The 20,829-nt window shown below is 36.5% G+C and overlaps 1 protein-coding gene across 1 annotated transcript in view; it reads left to right on the top strand.

Annotated features, from left to right (window-relative positions):
- The first annotated feature begins 1,413 nt into the window (after window positions 1-1,413).
- Window positions 1,414-20,829, top strand: part of SLC7A11 (solute carrier family 7 member 11) — a 111,507-nt gene continuing 92,091 nt past the window's right edge. The window contains exons 1-3 of the mRNA XM_051964190.1: window positions 1,414-2,453; window positions 8,955-9,081; window positions 13,912-14,027. Of these exons, the coding sequence (XP_051820150.1) occupies window positions 2,177-2,453; window positions 8,955-9,081; window positions 13,912-14,027 (520 nt within the window). The 5' untranslated portion in view covers window positions 1,414-2,176. The remainder of the gene's footprint in view (window positions 2,454-8,954; window positions 9,082-13,911; window positions 14,028-20,829) is intronic.

Genomic DNA, 20,829 nt, shown 5'->3' with positions numbered 1-20,829 from the left:
TGCCGGGTTTCCCCTCAAAAAACCGAGAAAAGTGTTTATGAAAAAGTAAATAAAATCATTTGCTGTGATTTAGATGATCCCTTGCAACTCTAAATAACCAGCGACTACAGAACTACATATCCAGGTAGTTAAGGCCACAGTAATATTCTGGAGGATAATTGGGCAGAAGTTGAGTGGAGCATTCCATGACTACCTTCCTGACTTTCTCCAGCCTTTTTTCTTCTCTCCTCCCCTTCACACTTCTCTAACATGCTTTATTTGATTTTTATCTAGCTCCTCAGAAGCTAGTTGAGTGATAAGTGCAAAGAGGGCTGATAATGTAACTTGGCTGCTGGAATCCCAAACCACAGGTAATAGCAGCCAATCGCTGACCTACAGGCTTGTCATTCTCTTGGCACCAGTTTCAGCAATTGTTGATAGAGGGAGTTGAGGGCTTGAAAATCTTTGCCATTTTTTTTAATGCTTCTTTCCATGTGGATTTTTTTTTTTTTTAATGAAAGCTAAATTTGAAAATCTGGTTATAACTTTCTTCATTCCCCACCTTTCTAGGGTACACTTAGCCGTGGACAAATTAGCACCTTTCTTGAAACTGAGTTTTTTCATCTGTGAAATAGGGCTGATAATACATGTAGATATCTCTCTCGGGATTATTGTAAAGCTCAAAAAGACCCAATGGGGATGGAGAATTCCAAACATGCTACTCTGAGGAGAGTGATTGTGTGATTGTGTGATGGATTGACTTGCCTAAGGTCATAAAATTTTGTAAGTGACCAGGTCGCTTATTTGCTGTGTGATCCTGGGCATATTACTTAATTCTTTTTTTGCCTCACTTTCCTCATCTGGAAAATGAGTAGGAGAAGGAAATGGATCTTTTCCAAAGAAACCCCAAATGGGGTCGGGACGACTCTGACAAGACTGAAATGCCTCAACGATAACCACAAGAAACCATTAAATCCCTGCTGCCTCTACAACTACTTTTAGGGAACAAAAATGCCCTGAGAGATGTCCTTTAAGAAAAAGAAAAGTTGTCTCCTTAGGAAATCACCAAATAATCTGAAAATGATTCAAGTTGGGTAATTGTGGTTTTTAAAAGTAGTCAAATTCCCACGGATCACACCATCACGCCGGGGAAATTTAAGTGTGTCATAAGAGTAAAATTAAAAAAAAAAAAAAAAAAAAGCCTTTTCTCCCCTGCTTGTTTTCAGCATGAGTCAGGCGCTTTCGTGACGAGAAAGGTGCAGCAGAAACAGTCTCTTTGCACAAGATAACTTTAGTTGTGTTGCTAAGCAACTTAAAGTTTTTTTAAGGAAGTAAAAAGGTGTGGGGGGGTCACTGAGAATTCTGTATTTTTGGTTACTAATGCAGCTTGATATTCCCTTGAATTCTTGGCAAGTTTATATAAGAGGTGTGTGCATGCGCGTGTAAGAGGAAAAGGGTGGCGATCCCAGATAAAAATTAAGTAGATGTTTCCTGTTTCTCGTTTCATTTTCTTTCTGTTTGAAGAACCCTGGGGCCTCCCAGGGAGTAGCTCTCCACCTCTGGGAGGGTCTGTGTATGTTTCCTCCTCCTGGATTGGCTCCTGAGGCCTTTTAAGTGAGGGCTTTGTTCTGTGAAAAGCGCAGGTCAGTAGAGCTACATGCTGCTACTGTTTGGGAAAAGGGGAAAAAAAAAAAAAAAAAAAGCTGAGTAATGCTGGAGTCTTCTCTCGTGGCTGATGCAAACCTGGAGAATTTGCATCATCATTTAGCCGGAGTAAGTTGGTGTGTCGGGAACTTAAAGCCCAGCGCGTGAGGAAGCCGAGCTAGTTTCTAATGATAGGGCTGGAGCAGCCGCGCTTGGAGCTGCGGCAGCAGCAACCTTAGGGACGGAAACTAGGGTTCGGACAGCCACGGAAGGCACAGGTGTTCTGGAAAAGTCATTAGCGAGAGTAACACACGCCTTTGGGGTCCCTACCTGGGAGCCCCAGAGCAGCGTTAAAGGCACCAGAAAAAGAAACAATCCGAACTCAGGGATCAGGGAGACTAGACCTTAGTTTGAAAGTTTTTCTCCTCCTCCCTTTTACTTCTTTCCCCACCTCCATATCCACCTCGTCCCATCCTCCTCCTCTTCTTCCTTTTTTTTCTCCTTTTTTTTTTTTTTTTTGCACTTTTTGCTTTTTTCTTTCTGCTCTCCCACTATGGTCAGGAAGCCCGTGATGCCCGCCATCTCCAATGGAGGCTATCTCCAGGGGGATGCTCGTGGCCACTTGGACTCCATGGGCAGCAAAGAGGCCCTGGAGCAGGAAAAGATGGTGCTGAAGAAAAAGATCACGCTGCTAAGGGGCATCTCCATCATTATTGGGACCATCATCGGGGCTGGCATCTTCATCTCCCCCAAAGGAGTTCTCCAAAACACGGGCACAGTGGGCATGTCTCTGGTCGTCTGGTCGGTCTGTGGACTCCTCTCTCTATTTGGTGAGTTGATGTTTAAAAGTGGAGCCTCTGAGGGGATGTCTGTGGGAGGGTGCCAGGGGGCATGCAGACTGGCATGCTGATTTGGGAGCTTGAGGGACTCTTCTGCTGGGAGAATTAGAGCACATGAGTAGGAATGAGGAGATATTGCTACCTAGTTCCTGGAAGACTTGTATTTCCCTCTTTCCTTCCCCCATATCTTTGATTTTCCTTTCCTGATGAAGAGAGAATATTTTTATTTCTTTTCTTCATAGCGATGGGAATAAGCACTCATTTTTATTGCCTATAAAAAGGCAAGCACTGGACGTTTGTGCTTGTCTGGGCAATGCTAGAGCTGTGCCCCTGAAGCCTCTGGGAAATGTAAAACCTGGTTGGCCTAGTCAGAGTTGTCCAGCAGGAGTTTTCCTGACTTAAATGGTGAGATAGTGTTTTTCCTTCATACGCACGCACCCCAACTACTTGGGCCTGACATTTTCTCATCAATCACTGAACTGTAGAAAGATATGGTAGGACATGCTATGCAAGAGTTCTGTTCTTATATAAGTAGAGAATATAATTAGCATGTTATAACTTCTTATTCACCCTTTCCCCATCCCCACAGTGATCTGTATCCTAAATATTGAGCTAGATTGGGTGGGAGTTTTAAGAGACAAGAGTTTTTTATTTTTTTTTTTTTTACTTTTGCATTCTGTTGTCCACAAGTTTGGTGACACGATATCTTCATTGAAGCTTAATAACCTGAAAAAAAAAATGGAAAAGAAGCTGCCTTCCCCAATTCAGATGGCTGTATTAATAATCAATTTAAAGAATAATGGGCAACTCTAAAAGATATCTACTCAAGAAGTCAAACAAAAACAAATTATCATCTGAATTCCTTTCAGATGTCAGGCCCTTAAAATTATTCGTGACCTAAACATTGAACTTAGTTAAGTGGTAGTCTGACAGTATACCAGCATTTTCTTCCCCTGTGTTCCTCTGTTGTCCCAAAGAATTTGGTGACAAGATGCCCTCAATGAAACTCAATGAACTTATTCAAGTTCCAATTAAGTGTCCAATTCATGCAATGCCATCTGTATCGACCCAGCGAAATGGCACCAGTTAATGTTCTTAGGAGGAAAAAAACACAAAATCTGTCTTTCTAAAGCAAGGTAAGTCCTGAGTAAGTTTGTTTAAGGCTTAAGGAAAACTTATTTTGATTCCAGTGATACAGAAGAAAGATCATTGCAAATGGAGTCAGAGAACATGGCTGTGCCACTGACTATTGTGATTTTGAATAAGTTACTGAACTTCCCTTGGACCTCAGTTTCCCAATCTGTCAAATGAGGGAATTGGACTAGAGGATCTCTAAAGTTCCTTCCAACTTTGACTCTATGATCCTTGAATGTCTTGACCTTTGCGCTATAAACTGTCTTATGATATGCCCTGAGTCACATTCCTTAGGATTTTGCTCAACTTTTTCTGAACTCTGAAATATCCCATTCCAAAGATTTTCTTTTCAACTGCAAAGCTCAGAATTCCATTATAAGGAATTTCACATGCACATAAAAACCAGTTGATTGGATCTATACCTCTGCCATTAAATAAAGGCGTGGAGTATCTAGGACAATTTTTTTTTTTTTTTAATAATTGGAGGTTTTCCTTTCTCTTCCTAATTCTTAGTCTTTTATATCAACCATTGCTTTTATTTATTTATTTATTTATTTATTTATTTATTTATTTATTTATTTATTTATTCTTTTGGTCTCGAACTAGGACTTGAGTGTAGGCAATTTTTGCTGGGAAAACTCTCCACCAACTCAGATCAACTATTTAGGACCTTATAGGTTTGTCTGGGATGCTGAAGTTGAAGTGACATAGCCATGTTCACAGAGGGAATATATCAAAGGAAGAACTTCAACTCAGGTCTCTCAGGCTGCAAGACCATTTCTCCATCTCCTAATACAGCCTGCCTATCTCAATAGCAATCCTAACATCATTTCTTCTGAAACAATTGGATTCTATTTTTGTGGTTGACACAATAAATTTGAATTTATATGATTCTTATGATTTAAAAGATTCTAAAATGCATAGAGTCTTTGGGACAGTATTGTATGTCAAAATAGTTCCATGCTACATTTTTATAGATCGTAAGAGCAAGAACTAGTATCAATCTCAAACACCTATTTTTGTGGATGAGAAAAATGGACATTCAGATTTAATGAGTTGACCAGGGTTAGATAGGTTAAATAGAAGAGCATATATATATATAAATCTAGGCTTTCTAATTTCATATTTCATGCTCTTTTCACTACTTCTCTGAGTACAGAGAAATGTAACCGTTATATTTCTCATACATCACGAATTGTAACCTTGGTACAACATCTGTAGTCAACATAAATGAATTAAGATTACAAATGAAAAATACATCTATCTTGTTTCCTGTATCAAAAATTAGTTTTGCACATATAATTCTAGTAATTAGATTCATACATAGATGAGATACTAAGAATCAATAAAAATCAAGAAATATTTATTAAACATTGAACCTGGAATCTGTAAGCACAATACAATCATTCCAATCCTAGTCTGCCAATTACAGTGTGATCTCAAGGCAACTTTAGTTTACTTTTCTGAAAAATTACAGGTGGTATGAAATGATTTAGTTCTAGAGCTATGGTCCTGTGTGTCAGGAGCTGTCTAGGTGCTGAGCATGCAAAGACAAAAATCAAACAGCTCTTTTCCTTCAAGTTCAGGTTGAACTCAGATAGATGCATAAGTATAGATATAATATATGCAATATAAATGCAAAGTAATCATATACATGATATACATGTACACACAGGTTGCAGTCACACACATCACACACTACAACATTTATGTGTACATGTATACAGCAGACAAAACACATACTCATTATATACATTGTATTTATATTATATATTTTATTGTATACAACAGGATATGCATAACATGATACATATATATCTATCTGTATCTGTTTGAGAATTTGTCTATATTTATAATAGAGATGTGCTGGAGCCAGCTCATACCTAACCAGTTGTTAAATTTTCAGTGTAAGCATTTATACTTTGGAAATCAGCAAATGCTACAAATCAAGGATTGATTTTATTGGTTATCTAGACTTGTGAAAGTGATGGGGAAAATATTAATAACACAGATAAAACAATGCAGATTACTCCCCCCCCCCAAATCCAGTTGTTAAAAATTTACCAGGATACCCATATTTGTGTGTGTGTGTGTGTGTGTGTGTGTGTGTGTGTGTGTGTGTGTTTGTATACACACAGAGCAGCCTATTGACTTGGACAGAGGCTGTGCTTAAAAGTTAAAAAGACCTGGACTTAAACTGTACTTCGAACACTGTTACCTTTTCTGTCTCAGTTTCTTCATATGTAAAATGACAAAAATAATACCTTTAGTACCTAACTTACTTGTTTGTGGCAGGGAAAGTATAAATGTGTACTGTTTTCATTATAATCTGCAATCCATCAAATGCTTTTTTTCACACATACCCTTCAAGCATGAAAATATTAGCATATGGCAAAGAGGGGGATTGCTGTCTCTGTATTTGGTGATAAGTTGGAATTTTCTCCAGATGTTCAGAAACCTAGCCCAGTTTCAGCCTCTTAACTTAGATGAATTCTTGAAGTGGTTACATAGAATAATTAATATTAATGACTTTTGGCATCTTTTAGAGACAGTGGAGAAGTTAATAAAATATGGGACTAATAAGAAGACTTGTATTTAAATCTCTCTTTCAGGGCAAAAACCCTCCAAAATATGAGGACATTAACTTTAGTATGTTGGAATCAACTCTCTAGGGTTTATTTATTAAATAAGTCATAGATATGTGTATGTGGGTGAAGGAAGTACTGATAATAGGAATTCCCTAAGATGAAAAAACACTGATCCTAAAAACATTAATATGTTATATGTCTATACATACATTTATGTTAATAAATTTGAATATGTGTATATTATTTGTATATATATATGTATATGTATATGTTCTAAGCATAAAATAACTTGTTCTGTTGAATCTTACTATGAAAATTTGTCTGTAAGTAGGCATTTCAATTCAGTGCAATTCCATAAGCATTTATTAAGTGGATACTTTTATCAGATACTGTAGGTAATAAAAATAAAGAAAAATCAATCAGTTCCTGTCATCCCTGAGTTTGTATTCTGGTGAGAGGTAAGGTGAGATGGGATGGAGTTAAACTGTTGTAGATAAATATAATATAGGGTTACTCTTTGAAAGAGGAAGAATAACAAACTTAAGGGAAATTTTCATCCTGATGTATCTCTTCGTAATAGACCATTCTTTCTGTGCAGAAATGAATGCATTTAATTGATCATTTCTTGACTGGAATCATGTCTTAAGTGGGTGTCTACCAGAAAAGCACTGCTGCTTAACTTTGCTTTAGCTGTTTCCACTTCCACTTAACTTTAGCTTTGTTTTCACTTTAACTTGTATTCTCTGCTTATTGCTAGGAGTGTGCTCTTTTATGAATCTATTTATCTGTTTGCTTACCACATATCACTGGATTGCTAGGAGTTAGAAAGGAGTGCCATTTAAACAGGAAACTAAATAAAAATTTAAAACAACAACAAATCTTTATTTGCCTCAAATGTTCCAAAGCTCCGAAACCAGACTTAGGGGAGGTCAAAGCTTTGTCTCAGGACCTTTTAAAGGCCCAGTGTCAATAGATAGATTAGATATCTTGTTCTGAACTTCTCACATCTGGGCTCTGACAGTTGTGAAAGCTGAGACCTCTGACTAGAAAAAGACCTTCCTTCAGGCTTTACCAGGTTAAACCTGGGGGCAGTCATCCTGGTGTGTTAACAGAGAGCAGATTTATCTCTTTATTGATTCCTCTGGCAGCCAGGAAGTCTCCTGCTGGCCTTTAACAATAAAAATGCTAACCGGATCTCCTGGATATATTACCAATAGTATGACGGCCTCTCCAAAGTACCTGGGTTACAACTCTTTACGTTTACATCTGTTTCTGTCTTATACAAGAGATGCAATAAATAAATGAGATTTTAAAAACTTTTGAATAGCCAAAAGATACTCATGTTGGACAGTTCCTAGTGGTGTTTCTTTGACATAAAGACCTTTATTGTTCTTACAGCCTTTAACATATTGTACTATCATGTGATATTTACTCTAGAACTAAACAATAATTTTCTTTTGAATTATATTAGCAAAATAATAGGAGTATTGTTTCATGGTTAGTTTATCCAGGTTAAAGGAACACAAATTAAGGCAGGACCTATTTTTGTTAGTCTTTTCAACTTTCCCAGAAGGAGGTATCCATTCACTAGATTTAGCCTGGCTCTAATTCAGAGAATTCTTCTCAGTGATTTAGTTATGCAATTTACAAATTGAGTCCTTCAAGTTTAAAGTTGTCAAAGTGTGATAACAAAGTTTTAGATTTGAAGCTTTCTTTAAAAAAATCTACTGATGGTTGTTGCTAATTCTTTAACACGGAAGCGTGATGATTCAAAACAATCTCAAAGGAAGAATGGGATCAATTTTAGGTAATTTATTATCCAAGATTATATACTTATGCAGATAGAGTAAATTGTGATACCTGTTGAAGGGAACCCCCCTCCCCCACTATTAATACTAATCACATACTCTATATTTTAGGCTCATCTGTCAGAAAAAAAAAATTATTTAGTATATCGATTTATAACCAAGTCATTTTTAGCTTTTTACAGTTATAGAAACTGAGGCAGACAGATTAAGTCTTTTCTAGAGTCACAGAGCTAAGAATCTGAGGCTGGATTTGAACTCAGGCACTGACTTTAAGCACAACACTCTATACCAGGGGTCCTCAAACTATGGCCCGGGGGCCAGATGCAGTAGCTGAGGACATTTATCCCCCTCACCCAGGACTATGAAGTTTCTTTATTTAAAGGCCCACAAAACAAAGTTTTTGTTTTTACTATAGTCTAGCCCTTCAACAGTCTGAGGGATAGTGAACTGGACCCCTATTTAAAAAGTTTGAGGACCCCTGCTATACACTGTGCTACCTAGCTGTATCTAAAAGAGCAATTGGTGGGCATTGAATAAGATGACTTATTTTCCTGTTTGAAAATACAGCTAACAACTGATGCTTATTCAGTATATCTGAAAACTGTAGTGTAGTTTTAAGTTTCAAAAGCTTACTTAAAACTTAAAATAAAAATGTATGAACCAAGGATATATGAGCTTCTGAAGCTAAAACTACACTAAGATTTTGGGGACACACTGAAGAGTTATTTATAACATTTTAAAATTAAATTTTATAAAATGATATACAGGTAATTACTCATTAGGAAATATTTCTTCAGAAAAGTAACTTGTGTTATTGGAACTTGGAGCTCTCTCCATAGTCTGCCCTCAAGATAGAAGTGTTATTTTTAAGGTTGCCCGTAAGATTTTCATCTGGTGCCACCTGAATACTTTGAAATGATTCTTTTCAAACTTTCTTTTTTTTCTTTATCAATCTTTCATAGGGGCTTTGTCTTATGCTGAATTGGGGACATGTATAAAGAAATCTGGTGGACACTACACTTACATCTTGGAAGTCTTTGGCCCATTACCAGCTTTTGTCCGAGTCTGGGTGGAACTACTCATAATACGGTGAGCACACTGGTTTGTTTTACTTCTAGCTTTCATCTGTAGTATACTTCTGAATCACCTGGATTATTTCTGGCTAATTAAGAGTTTGTGGCACATATGTTTCAACAGTAAGTATGGGGGAAGAAAAAGATCTGCTTGAAATCCCCGACTCTGAAATATACACATTTTATGATCTTGTACAAGGCCCTTAATCTTTCAGAACTTTATGCAATTCTCTGAGACTATTATAGAGAGTAGTCAAAATAAATCTATGGAAGAAACTGACCCCCCAAGACTTCCATTCATTAATGAAATCATGTAGAAGCATACACTCCCACAATCAAAAAAAAAAAAAATCATGTTTAAGGCTTTAAAAATTAAATACACATGCATATATATTTAATTATTTACTATACATATGTGCATATATTTTACATACATATACACGTACAGTTATATATTTTACATATATAATGTATAAATAGACATAATTGGTTTATACTTAAAATTTGATATTTGCTTTCTGAATTTTATTAATCAAAAAATAATTAAGTGTCTGCTATGTGCCAGGCTATGGTAAGGACATTTCTATTTTATTTGTTGTTACTCTGTTCCCCAAATATGATAAAACATCACAAGTACCCAATGTTTCATAAGTTTTCAATTATTCAGTTTGCAATTCTAGCAAATACGTTTTCTTTTTAAGGCTACAGAGCATGAAATTACCCCCTGATGCCTTGAGTACGGATTATTCAGACCCTACCCAGACAAGAGTGCAATGTTAGCATGACTTGAAACTTTCATTGATTCCAGATTACACAACTAAGCCCGTATAACTTTACACCATTCTAGTGGTTGCGGCTTTTACGTCCTCCCACCTAGCTTAGTATGTCACACTGGTCCCCTTAGGTGCTGCATGATTAATTTGCTTGTTTGTAGTGACTCACTTCCTCCCATGAAGAATCCAAGAAGCTCCAGTTATGTAAGCAGTCTCTGCTTATATTGTTGAAATTGATCTTCCTGATTTCTTCAATGTAAATTCGAACCAGTAATGCTAAGTCACTCTGAATTGCACTTAAAAACACACGCACACATACACACCCAAATAAGCAACCTTTTAACATCCTTTCATGTCTTAAAAGTAATCCTCATCACCTTAACTTCACAATTTTAACAGCTAGCCAGGATTTTCCAATTCCAAAATCCCCCATAATAGCTCGAGGAAACATACACTGAGTGTCTAATTTATCAGAAATGCACTGCTGAGTTCCCATGGAAGCTTTTATTTCTGTCTCCCACAGCTCAGAGGCAAATGATTTACTGGTAGAGAATGGACTTGGCACCAGTGATGATGATTTCCATGGTCAAAAGAATCTCTCTTTCAACAAAAAAGTTACAAAGGAGTAATGCCCTCTTAGTGAAATTTGTTTTCCTTTCATTATTTCAGCCTTGTCATAGTGGAATCACAATAAGGACATATTTCCTTTACTCCCTCTAGAAATATTCTGCTCAGGTTATTTTCCCAAACTGGAACCTATTGCATATTCTTGCCTGATTCTCCACTCGGCCCTCTGAATCCAATCCGTTGTTCAAAGATGAACTCAATCTGTATTTTAAGTGCCTAATATATGCCAGGCTTTGCCCTGGAGATGCAGAAAGGAGCTGGAGACAGTCTCTGCCCTTCAAGAAACTTATAATTTGTTGGGGTGACTGCATACACACAAATATATACAAAGAAAGCTATTTATAGCATGAATAGGAAATTAGTAACCCAGGGGAAGGCAATGGAATTAGAAGGAGTTGTGGAAAGTTTCCTGTACTAAGTGGGGTTTTAGTTGGAACTTACCTGAAGCCTTGGGAGATCTTTAGCCGGGGAGGAAGGACAATACTGTTAGCCTGGGGAGACTGGTACTGGAAATGCCAGGAGTGCAGAAATGGTGTGTCTCCTTCCAGGGATGGTATGGAGGCCATTGTCACTGGGTTAAAAAATATAGGTCAGGGACAACAGGATAAGGTAGGGAAAAGTAGAGGGGGGACTAAGTTATGATTAAACAGAAAACTGCATTTTTTTCCTGGAGGCGATGGGAAGCGACTGGAATTTAATGAATAGGGGATGACATGATTGGAGCCACCACATGGAATTATGGAATGCTAGAGTTATCAAACAATATAGGTTGATAAATTTGAGATCTCATTCAATTCTCACAATAAACCTTCAAGATAGGTATTATTATCCCCATTTTATGACTGAGGAAACTGAGGCAAACAAGTGACTTAAGCAGATCCACACAACAGATCTGAGTCTGGATTTGCCCACATCTGAGGCTGGATTTGCCCAGATCCACACTATTAGTAAGTGCCTGAGGCCGGATTTGACTTTCTGACTCCAGAATTGGTGCTCCATCTACTGCACTCTCTAATTGTGATTTGTCCTTCTGTGTCCTTCTCTACTTCTCCTATATCTCTAGTTTGGTTTTTATTCTACCTTGGATTTACTTCTTTTTTTCTTCTTTCTAACTTAATTGCAAATTCCTGTTAGTTGAGACCATTTCTTCTCCCTCCGTGCATTGTAGTAGATGCCTAATCTCTATTTTTAATGGATTTTGATCTTTAAGAATTTCAGCTCTAATATTTTGAATCCAGGAGACTTATGCTTTCATATGAATGTTGGACTTATGTAGAGTTATAGGCTATACTTGAAATGTCAGATTATCTCTTCCTCTCCCATATGGTAGGAAGACACTATTAATTTGAAATGTCTACGCTCTTAGAAATCAGGGGAAAAGGTTAGACATTTTGATGACTTTTTCAGTGATAATCGTTGTGAGACACCGGAATCTATTACCAGGGGAGGTAGTTTAATCTTCTCAAGGGATTTTAAAGAAGATAGTTGATGAGTATCTTTCTGGAGTAGTTCAGCACAATGTAATGTAGATGGGCTATAGGGCTAGGCTGCTTTTTGGCTGACTGTCTCATAGATTTATCCAGAAGTGAGTTGGGGGGGAAATGACAGAAGTATTCTATTTATGCATTCTTGCCCCACCTGGGTTGGAACTGCATCTCTTCTTTTCCAAATTTCATATTTAGAAAATGGTGAGGAAGGCACTAAAAAGCATTTTGGGGATTTAATAGGGCATTTGATTTGGAGTCAAAGAGTCTGGATTTAAACCCACTATCCCTATCATTATCTCTTTGACTATCTCTTTGACATTGAGAAAGTCACCAAGTCTCGGAAGAATGGGTATAGATTCCATGGCCTCTGAGGAAATTTACAACTATGAATCCATGATCCTATCATCCTTTTCCTCCTCTTTCTGCCCAATTACCTGGGTACTATTGTGTGTTAGCTTAATGCTGATGGACATTTCACCCAAGCACAGTAATATGAGTGCTAAGGAGAGGGAATAGAAGTTCGCACAAATATACAGAGGCACATATGTATGTGTATTGTACCCTATAATTATTTGGGAATCCATTAAAATAAAATGATCTTTTTAGAATCCTGGTGCTACAGAAAATAGATTAGATTATGTCTAACAGAATCTGTTAAGTCTTTGGGGAAAAAGACCTCGTTCTAAAGTAGATACAGACAGAATTGACAGAACTGATTGATTTGAGAGATACTAAGATATTTGTAACATCTCCACCCACTAACCTGTCATACTGTCTGATTTTATTGGCTCATCTAGTAAAGAATTTAGAACTGGGGTGGAGTTTGGAAAACATCTAGCTCAACTTGCTTTTTATGAAGATAAGAAACTTGAGACTAAAAGAGTTTAATTTGTCTTTGATCACCACAAGTAGGAATTAATAAACTGGATTTACAATCCAGGTCTTCAGACCTCAGTCTTTAACCTCTCATCTGTATCAAACCTTTGTTTAGAGCAAAACTTCTTAAACTGTAGGTCAAGACCCCATACAGGGTCATGTAACTGAATGTGGGGATTGCGAAATTGTGATTTTTATCAGTAAATTTTTGATTTGTATGGGTACACTTTATGATATATAAGGGTACACATAAAAATTACTCAGGAAAAAAAGTCACAAGTGAAAAGAGTTTAAAAAACCTTGCTTGACCCACAGATGATGATTATTGTATTACAAAACCTGGCTTAAAGTATTTTACTATATGTTGCTTAATCAGTCATCTGACTTCCTGACTCTGTGGAATAGTCTGCTTTTGGGCAGTGATGGATTACCCTCTTTGATGTCTTTAATCAGAGGCTACACGAATATATGTGGGATATGTTTTAGTAGCAGGAAGAGGGATCCCTCTGACACTTACTAATTGGGCAAGTCACTTAACCCTGCCTGTCCTTTACCTTAGTTTTCTCATCTGACCTAGAGAAGGAAATGGCAAGCCACTCTAGGATCTTGATTAAGAAAACTGCAAATGGAATGATAAAGAGTCAGAAATGATTCAACTACAACAATGATCTGGGTATTTCTTTGATGTTTGAGTTGGATCACATGGCCACCAAAATCCTTTTTTACTCATATTTTGCAATTTTTATCAGGAAAATTCAAATTCAAATTCTTCCTCTGACTCTTATTAGCTATGTGACCATGACTGGTCCCTAATTCTTTCTAAATCTCAATTTCTCCATCTATAAAATGGGGACAATCATGCTCCACTGAGTTAATGTGAGGATCAAATGGCATAATGTATGTAAAAAGTTCTTTAAAAGCCACATAAGTGTCAGCTCTCATTATTACTATGATTTTATGAAGTGCAAGAAAAATCTCCAACATAAAAAGGAGCAAGTGTTTCATGTACTAATGAATAACAAAACTTGAATGCAAATGCTTTTAGCTTTTTCCTATTGTGACCATTTTCTCTGTACTATCCAGCCCTGCTGCCACTGCTGTGATATCCTTGGCATTTGGACGCTATATCCTGGAACCATTTTTTATTCAGTGTGAAATCCCAGAACTTGCAATCAAGCTAATTACGGCCGTGGGCATCAGTAAGTATCACAGGCATGAACATGAATGGTGCATAAAGTAGTAGCAGAAGTAATTAGCTTAATTCACTTTCGGTTTCTTTTCATCATAGACCTCTCCTCACATAATCCTTTTCCTTTCATATTGGTTCTACCAGATTTGTTTAGGAGAATTGAAATCGGAGGCAGTGTGGTGTTTCGCTAAGGGCACTAGATTTGGAGTCAGAACTTGATTCAAATTTGACCTCAGACACAATATCTTGAATAAGTCACAGAACCTCTCTAAATCCCAGTTTTCCTTATCTGTAAAATGAGAAATTTGGACTTCATAGTTTCTAAAGTCCTTTCCATGATCCCCACGGAATCCCAGACATGGATAGGATTTGTTAGAAACCCACATTTCAAAGCAGGTAAGTAATTGTCTTATTGAAGGGAACACCTGGGAGCTTTCAGATGAAGATGTGGGGATTTCATGGTGTTAAAACTAGAGATTGAGCAGGTGGCTTTATGGGTCATGTTTCACTCTTGGAGACATGATTCAACTCACCAAGCATTTGTAAAATACCTTGGTATTTTATACATGGTAATGTACCAGACAGTGCACTCGTCACTGGGTATACCAGAGTAAATGAAATACTTCATGTCCTTAAGGAAATTTTATTTCCAGGGATGGTGGTTGGGAAGAAAGGTAATACATACAGAGAAAAGTAAATAGATAAGCAAAGGATTTTCAGGTGGTGATTGGGTAAATAAATCAGGAAAGATTTTATCAAGGAAGAGGCACTTGGACCCTCTTGAAAGGAGTTGAGATTTGGAGAGGTAGAAGTAAGGAGCATTCGGGGAATGGAAATCATTCTGTACAAAGACACAGGAGTGGTCTGAAGGGAAAGAGAAAGGAAGGGAAAGAAAGATATTTATTAAATATCTATTATATTCCAGAGACTGTGTTAAGTGTTTTAGGTCTACCATACCTTCCAATATGACAGCCTCCTTTTTATGATCTAGTCTGAGAAATGATAAAGAGAAAAAGTTCACATTTGAAAGCAAGAAAATGTTGGATAGTTGGGAGAATTATTAGGGTAATTTCCTTAATTTCACAATGAGAATACTAGATGAAAGGATACACAGATAATCAATGGGTAGCTCATCTGTTATTGTTATCCTTACAGTATCAAAATAGAAAAACTCCCCCCTCCCCAGACTTTCAGGGGAAATTTTAGGAAGAACATATGGGAGTACATGAATATTATGAGGCAGGCATAGATTGTTGTTAGGAGAGTTAAAGTTTATGATATTACAGACCTGCTGGAGGATCTGGGAATTAATAGGGAAATTCAGATTTCAGCTCCGTAAAACAAGGATGCATTTTTTAGTTCTTCTCTTGCTTGCTTTTCTCCTTTCTTTTATGGGCCCCTTCTAAGGATAATCTATCTATCTATCTATCTATAGCTTTTTATTGACCAAACATGTGCATGGGTAATTTTTACAGCATTGTCCCTTGCACTTACTTCTATTCCAATTTTTCCCTTCCTTCCCTCCACCCTCTTCCTTAGTTATCTCATATATGTGAAACATGTTAAAATATATCTTAGATACAATATATGTGTGCAGAAATGTACAGTTCTCTTGTTGCACAAGAAAAATTGGATTCAGAAGGTAAATAACCTGGGAAGAAAAACAAAAATGCAAGTAGTTCACATTCATTCTAAGGATAATATTTTTAAATACACAAACATATTTAGGATACAAAGGAAATAATTTATATTTAAATATGATTATCAGAAGTATGTTCATAGATTCTCAGGGGTCTAGGGACCAGGTTAAAAACTCCTGATTTTCATAAAGCCTTTACTTTTTCCTTAAAACTGCCAATGTTTTCCTGCTTCCAACTTCTTGTTAGTCATTTTTTGACTTATGTCCGACTCTTCATGAAATCATATTGGGGGGTTTTCTTGGCAAAGCTACTGGAGTGGTTTGCCATTTCAGGAAACTGAGGCAAAAAAAAATGGATTAAGTGATTGACATAGGGTGATACAATTAGTAAGTGTTTGAGGTTGATTTCAACTCAGGAAGATTTCTCAACTGGTATGCTCTCTATCATGTCACCTAATTGCCCCCAACTGCCCTACTTTGTATTTATTCCTTTATATTAATTTTATATGTACTTAATGTCTTTTTTATTAGGATATAAACTCCTCCAAAGTAAGAATTATTTAATTCTTTGTACTTGTATCTCCAATGCCTAATATAGTACATATGTGCACATATACCTGTATACACATACATACATACACAATATACATGTAATAAATACGTATATATAGATTGATGGAAATAAGCAAAAAAAAAAAAAAACTAAATAAAACAGTCTCATTACTTTTAGGGGAAGAAGACAAAATATTAAAAAAAAAAAAATTCCCTCTCGCCCTAACCTTTCTCAGCCTGGGAAATGTTTGTAGCAACTTACCAAATCTGCTCTTTCCAAGTTCCCCTTGCTTATTACTGTAGTGATGTGGTTGACATTTTAAAATGCCCATATTTTTCCATATATGAAACATATTTGGAAAGTACCTCATGCAAACAAGTTTATGGAACAGGCTTTCCTCAGTGACTTCTGTATGGAGTTTCATGGTTATTTTTTCTACTTCTTTATGGTTTATGGAGTGTGTTTCTCACCACAAGGCTTGTGCGTGATTATGGGAAAACAGACGTTCTGGAGTCAGAGTTGGCACGAACATGTGCTTTGTTGGAGGGATGAGTGTTGCTCCATCTTCCACTCAGTCACCATCCTAGTGTTTGGTGTGGTAGCTATTGTCATAGGCAGCCTTGCTAAATCATCCAGGACCTTATGTTCAAAGACCACAACAGGAAGTTGCATGTGGTTTTTGATGAAATGGATGGAAGAGAGTGAATACTCCTGGAGAGAGTGGACAATAGAGCAGAGCTTCCTTTTTCTGTGTCAAGGATCCCTTTGACAACTGGGGAAACCAATGGACTCTTTGTTAGAATAATGTTTTTAAATGCATAAAATAAAACATACATGATTACATAGGAAAGAAGTTATATTGAAATGCAGTTTGTCATAATATTTTAAAATCAAGTGTTTTGGATCCCAGAATAAGAACAAGTGGAATTGGAATCAGGAAATGCCTCAGGTAAGAAGTAATACTTGAGCTGGAGTTGTTACATTTCAGATGGGGCTGGCCCTTCTCCATGCAATTAGAGATGGAATGTCTTACATAGAGATCCACTAACTTACAGAACTCTTGAGTCAGTGCAGTCAGGTCAACAAGCATTTATTAAGCACCTATTATATGCCAAATTATCATCCAAGAAAGGCAGAAATACAGTCTCTGTCTATAGGAAGACCACATTTTAAAGCAGGACAAATGCAAACAAATATTTATATGTAGCTATAGAGTGAATGGAAGGCAATTTTAGAGGACAATATTGGGGGGGAGGGAAGGAGATTCACAGGTAAGATTCACACCGACTCTCAAAGGAAGCCAGGGAATCTCAGGTAAAGAGGGAGAGTATTCTAATCAAGGTTGGTGGAGTGGGGCATTTGGGAGCCAATGAACTATCATAGAGTTGGGAATTTTGAGCAACGGCTTCTATTAAGACTTAGAAACAGAATGCTTAAATGAAATTCTCTCTAGATGAATACCACCAATCCATAATGTTTGTAGTGTTGATTCTGGGACTGGAGATGGAGAGTCTAGATAATTGATTTACTGTTTTGGCAAATCTAAGTGGTTTCTTTCCAATCTATCCCAATGACTCTTTCAAGCAGGCCATACATACTTGTTAAAAATAGGAAGGCAAAGTAAAGTGTAGCTGAACACACTGGGAAACAAATCAAAATTTCACAGAGGAATTAAACAGTGAAGTATTAGTTTAGGGAAATGATGCTCTGAAACAATGACACTTTCAGAGGGAGGCAGATGAAACCTTGTAAGGAGCATGAACTTGAATAAAGCTAGAGATTTTTGTTTTGGTTTGGTTTTACAAAGTTGTGTGGATAAAGACATCATTTTGTTGACTTAAAGCACAGGTTCACAAATTCTAGTGTTCCTTCTACAAACTTGAGAATGGAAGGGAAATTTTAACTGAATTGGAAGGAAAGCAAAACAAAAAACAAAACCCAATCCAATGTCAGATGGTTCTTTTAAAGCTGTGGTCTGAAGGGAAAAACCAACATGTATCTAAGCAGAAGATTTATCCCTAAGGCTGGAAGAGTTGAATGAAAAGGATCATAGTTCCTGAGGGTAAATAGATTTGACAGCAGGATTTAGGTGGAAGATCACTCAGTTTTCAAAGGTAGTTTGGGTGATTTCATACCTTTAGGGGCAGAAGGTTGGTAAGATATAAAAAACAGAGAAAAAAAAGTAGTTTCCTGGTAAACCTATAGAAATTAAGACCTTTGTTTTGGGAAGTTTTCAGGAATACTCAGAAAGCAAGCAAAGGAATGGAGGATTGGCCTTTATAATGCTAACAGCTTCCAGAAATGAAAGGGAAGCACTGAGCCCTGACAGCTCTTTTGTTTTAGAAAATGTCACTACAACCCAAGCATAATTCAGCCAAGATGAAAGGTTTCGGCTCCCCTTAAAACCTGTTTATTCCACACAAAAGAATCACATCTGAGAAGTACCTTTTTGGAAGCGGGGAGTGTGTGAGGTTGAAAACGCATATTAGCCTGGATTGGGAACCCCCTTTTGAGGCTGATTCTAGAAATGATTTGATTTGATGTGTAGGTATATATTCTGGAGGTTCTGATTTAATATGCTATGAATGATTTTTTTCTCCCCTTTCCTTGACTCCTTTGGCTTAAAATTGAGGGAAGCCAGTAACTTTCAATTTTACATCCTCTGGTCCATTGGTAAATGTGTGAAGGAGGCAAATTAACATTTAGGACATATAGCATATATTGTTTTTTGTTTTTATTTTTGTTTTTAAATTGGACTACTTAAAATGGGTCATTTTGAAGTGACTTTCCTCTGTGGCATTAATAATAAATAGGGAAATAAAAACAAGAAAAAAGCACTCTAGAGTCAACATTTATGCAAATATTGTTAATAAGAGTTCCTATCATTAGAGATGAAAGGAATGTCAACAAGCCTGACCTATTTGTACTCTAGCAGCAATCCATTGTACAATATTCCTGATTAGGATCATTTAATCTCTGACTTCAGTCTTCTCATGATGGAGATTTTAACTACCTCCTTAGGCTGCTTTTTTCCTTTGTGGAAGTTTTCACTGGAACAAAGCTCTTCTTCAGGTCCAAGTGAAATCTAACATTACAATGTCAATTTACCCTTCTAGTTCTTCCTTCTGGGATCAGATAAGTCCAATCTCCTTTATACATGACAGACCTCTAAATATTTGAATTGTATTGGCAAAGACTTCTTTTTCTTAAACTAACATCCCTATTTCCATCAAAGATTATGTGAAAGCTATGATTGCTGGTAATAACAGGAAAGAACTAATGGCGTCTGGAACACCAGAGTTCAAGTGTGATCTCGAATATTTTTTTACCTCAGTTTTCTCAATTGTAAAATTATAATAGCACCTATCTTCCAGGATTGTTGTGAGGATACTTGTAAAAAACACTTAACACAGTCTACACATAATAGAACATATAAATATTTATTTCCTTGCTTTACTTTTTCTGTACTTGTACCGATTTGGTAATAACTAACTTAAGATGTTATTCAGGACTAAGATTAAAAAGACTAAGATACCACATTCTAGTTATAACTGACCTTTTTTTCATGTTAACTAAATTGGGTTGGAAACTCACTATTTAATGAATCATTGATTAGTATGGAAACAGAAAATTTTACCACTAATGTTACCATATCCTTTTGGAGAATGGACAATAATAGCACATCATCGATGTTGCATAAAGCCAAGATCAAATTGAAGATTTGCAAAGGTGCTCTGCTTGTCTTTGCTTTAGAAGCCACATTTGATTTATTAACTATTTTTCTTATGGTATTATTTAGATATGATTACTTAGAGATTATTAAATATATAGATATTAAATTCATTTTCAGTGAAGGAAAACAAATATGTTAAGGGCCTATTTTTTAGTAGGCCATGGTCCTAAGACACTAGAAAAGATATAAAGTTTAGATAAAATTCAGTTCCAGCTCTCATATAACTTAGAATCTAACAAGGAGCTAAGATACCTGCACAGATTTTTATAAAACATATAAGGCATATGAGAGAAAGGAACAAAACAAAATGTCATAGTGTCCATCTTGGAAGAAAAGTTGTAAACTGATAGGATTGTGGAAAAGAAAAAATTGTCTATGAATCCAATTGATACTATTAGAAAGTGCGGATATTGTGGGCATCGATAGTAATACCAAATCACCACTGAATAATCCAAAATCTGTTCAGTTTTTTTAAATTTATATTTTGAAAGGTCATTGTAGAAAACAAAAGCTTAAGGACAATTTTGAACAGATAAGTGAGACTTAAAAGCAGAAGACAGACTTGGACACGACATAGAAGAACATTTTTCCTCCCATACAAATCCCACTCATGGATAGCCACTGAATTCAGCAGTATCATTAGAAAGACCTGTATTTTGTATAGTCCTCTTCACCATTTTTCCATATTGGTTATTATATAGTTTTAGCCTTTCTCATTTTAAGTAAAAAAGCAACTGAATAGCATTTAAGTAAATCAAAGCTGAGTTTCCCTGAATTTTCAGTTCAACAAAAGTAATTCCCCCCAAACTGGCTACAATTAAAACATTGTAGCTATCTTAAATAAAATCAGTAATTATTACAGTAAAGAAAAACAATTGTGAAGTGAT

This window comes from Antechinus flavipes, chromosome 6 (assembly GCF_016432865.1).
Source record: "Antechinus flavipes isolate AdamAnt ecotype Samford, QLD, Australia chromosome 6, AdamAnt_v2, whole genome shotgun sequence".
Classification (NCBI taxonomy): domain Eukaryota; kingdom Metazoa; phylum Chordata; class Mammalia; order Dasyuromorphia; family Dasyuridae; genus Antechinus; species Antechinus flavipes.
Note: the sequence above shows the minus strand (reverse complement) of the source record. Positions and strands in the feature narration are given on the sequence as shown.